Source organism: Pteropus vampyrus, unplaced genomic scaffold (assembly GCF_000151845.1).
Source record: "Pteropus vampyrus isolate Shadow unplaced genomic scaffold, Pvam_2.0 Scaffold1, whole genome shotgun sequence".
In the NCBI taxonomy this organism is placed as follows: domain Eukaryota; kingdom Metazoa; phylum Chordata; class Mammalia; order Chiroptera; family Pteropodidae; genus Pteropus; species Pteropus vampyrus.
The window spans coordinates 2,730,045-2,733,057 of NW_011888782.1; the positions used below are offsets into that span (position 1 = coordinate 2,730,045).

The 3,013-nt window shown below is 35.3% G+C and overlaps 1 protein-coding gene across 1 annotated transcript in view; it reads right to left on the reverse strand.

The window, feature by feature from the left end:
* NEK11 (NIMA related kinase 11) overlaps positions 1–3,013 on the reverse strand; it is a 225,262-nt gene that overhangs the window by 220,850 nt on the left and 1,399 nt on the right. Inside the window, exon 2 of the mRNA XM_023527662.1 lies at positions 1,504–1,773. Within this exon, the coding sequence (XP_023383430.1) occupies positions 1,504–1,673 (170 nt within the window). The 5' untranslated portion in view covers positions 1,674–1,773. The remainder of the gene's footprint in view (positions 1–1,503; positions 1,774–3,013) is intronic.

Below are 3,013 nucleotides of genomic sequence, written 5' to 3' on the forward strand. Positions count from 1 at the left end.
CCTCCCTTCCTCCCTCCCTCCCTCCCCTCCCTCCCCTCCCCTCTCTTTCTCTGTTCTTCTCTCTCTCCATTCACATACACTCTATATTCACTCATCATCTCAAGTCTGAAGTTTTCAAGTTTGGTCTTCATACATCTTACTTTACATCCCTTTTAATCAACTTTTGGGCCCGTCCTGTGAATTCTCTTAAAATTCTTCATATTCCTCATTAGTTGAAGAAACCAAAATTGTGAACCCAGTGTGGTTTTACAAATCCTGGGTCAGATTTAGGTCTTACTTTCAATGTTTCCATAAAGGTTCTCTAGCAATTTTCAGAAATTTATCGTCCTGTTCTAAATGGCTGAAAGTAGTACCTCTAGGTTTTAAAAGGGGAAAAATTCTTTTCGGTAGGAGTCATAAAGCATGTTTTAAGGATACCAGAAAAGTATCAGCACTATCATCATTCTTCATGTAGGAATTTATTGAAAACTATGAATTCTAGGAAATTTTTTAAAATTCCGGATATAAAGACCACCTAAAAAGTTAACTTTTAAAATAGTAGCATTAGTAACATTTACCTTTATAATTCCTACAAAATATTAAGAAGCATAAAATTGTTTATCACATTGATTTTAAACCCACACTTAAATATCCAATGGGCAAAAGCTGGAAGAATTTAAAGTAGCCCCAAAATCTCTGAATTAAGGAATAGATTGTGGGATGAGAACTTGTTCTTCTCAAATTATGGGTTGACTTCCTGGACCATACTTCCTTCTTTCTCTTCCTCCTATGTTTCTGATGTACAAGTTTCTTATGCTAACTTCTAACTAGCATTTCACTGCAGCAAATTCCAACAACTTTAAGCTAAAAATGAAGATTCGTCCTTATCTGTAAGAAATATACTGTTCAACAGCATTAAGGGTTTTTCTCTATGATGAAAATATACAGGGCCCAACCAAATCAAAGGAGAAGTAACAAGAGAGTCATCAACATAAGCTAATTTTAGAAGGGAGCCCCTGTTTGGTTTAAATACCCAATTTGAGGACTGTTATGTCTACAGACTTCGAAAAACTCCTCCACAGAAAAAAGCCCCCCCAAAAATCTAATACCATAGTTCCTTTAGTACACCCTATTCACCTCAAATGTGAATTTCCATTTATTTGCATTTCATAATATTTCTCAAACTGCAGTCATTATCAACAATTCCTATTTTATCATTCAAGAAGTCCCAATCAAGTTAAGTGGAAGCAATATTGTAATTGAGTTTCTGGTATGCATAAAAATCTTACTTTCACATAATCTCTCCCATTTCCCTTCTCTAGGTCATTTGGGTACTTTAATCGCCTCCTGAAGTGCCTTTAAAAATCTGATCTGAAGACACCATTCAAAGAGCTTTTCTATATCTTACTAAATTCTTACTTTAATGCAAAGAACATAGCGAAGGGTACTCCATGCTCTTAATCAGCTAAGAGTTGCACATAGAGGGCAGCCAGGCCAAGATTTGTAGTAAGTATTTTTACTTACAATTCCTCTCCTTGTTTGGCTTTCTTGTCTGAAACCAGATAGACAGTTCCAAAACTTCCACTGCCAAGTTTCTGTTGAAGCACATATCTTCTTGCAATCAAGGTCTTTGGATAAGTGGAAACAGCTACCGATCCACTCAAATACTTAGCAGCCTCTTGGAATTTCAGCATTGCTCCAAATATGAGAGAACTGGTTTCTTTGTTTACAGAAACTTAACATTCAAGTCTCCTAGGAGATGGTCAAATTCATCCAAGTAGCATCGGTTAATGCCTTAAAGATGAAAAGTCCAGAGATCAGGTCTATAGAATGTTGAACTATTCCCAATGAAAAAGTGTTAAGCTTTGGACAGTGATACCTGCACCTCGGTTAGTGCATTGAATGACATCATATTGGGTAACTTTAACGACTTGAAAGAAAAATTGTAAAAGCTGAAGATTCCGATAGAAGGCAGTCTTTCAATAGAAGAGAGCTTTCCTCATACATCTATATTTGGCAAAAATAAGTTACAGTCAAATTTACCCAAAGTTCTGAGCTGTATATATAGCTTCCAATAAACAATCTGTTTAAAATAAATGCTCCCCACTTACTTTTTAGAAAACATCCAAATATAAGAACATTATCATTTCATTAAATCTATACATTTGCATCGACCTTTTTGTAAGTCTTTCTTCCTACCTTATGTCTATTTTGATTAACAAATAGTGAGTTAGGATTAAATTTAATTAGCATGATGCCGGTTTCTTTAGGCTTTTTTTCTTCTGTTGACTTTAAACCATGGTATTTGCATTTATTAGAATAGATGTGAAGAGGGATAAGGATTCAGAATAAATTTTTTCCCATCGTAAGCAAATTTTGATCCAGTTTCTAAAGTTTCTATACACACTATGTATAGAATAATCTCCCTGGACTAGAAACAAGAAGTGTCACAAAAGCAGTTCAAACCTAAAATTGCATTTTAATGTTAGCTGAATATAAACGTGTTATAGGTAAGTCTGTAATTCCTCAAGGAATCTATAAATGTACAGCAGAATTATGAAAGGCAGAACTATTTCATATATATATATTAGCAAATGCTACCAAGTCATGTTTTTTTTCAAGCGAAGATGAAAAAGCCCAATTTCTTATGAGAGATGCCCATTTTTAAATGCTGGCAACTAATTTAGACTTAAAAAGAAACACTATGCAGGCCAGACAAAACACATTTGAAGGCTGAATGTGGCCAGTATATAATATGTTATAGAGATTCTGATGATTCTGAGAGATTCTAGACTAGAACTTCTGGTATCGAATGATTTGTCAATTACCGTCACTGCTGGATTCATTTCACACACCTAGGCATCATCTGCCATCTTCAGTTCAAGTCAAGTTTAAGACTAGTGCAGGTACAGGAAAGGTCACTAACAAATCACTTCCCAACCAATCAGCCCTCTCTTCTCTCTCATTCTCTCTCTCTCATTTCCTTCCTTCCTTCCTTCCTTCCTTCCTTCCTTCCTTCCTTCCTTCCTTCCTT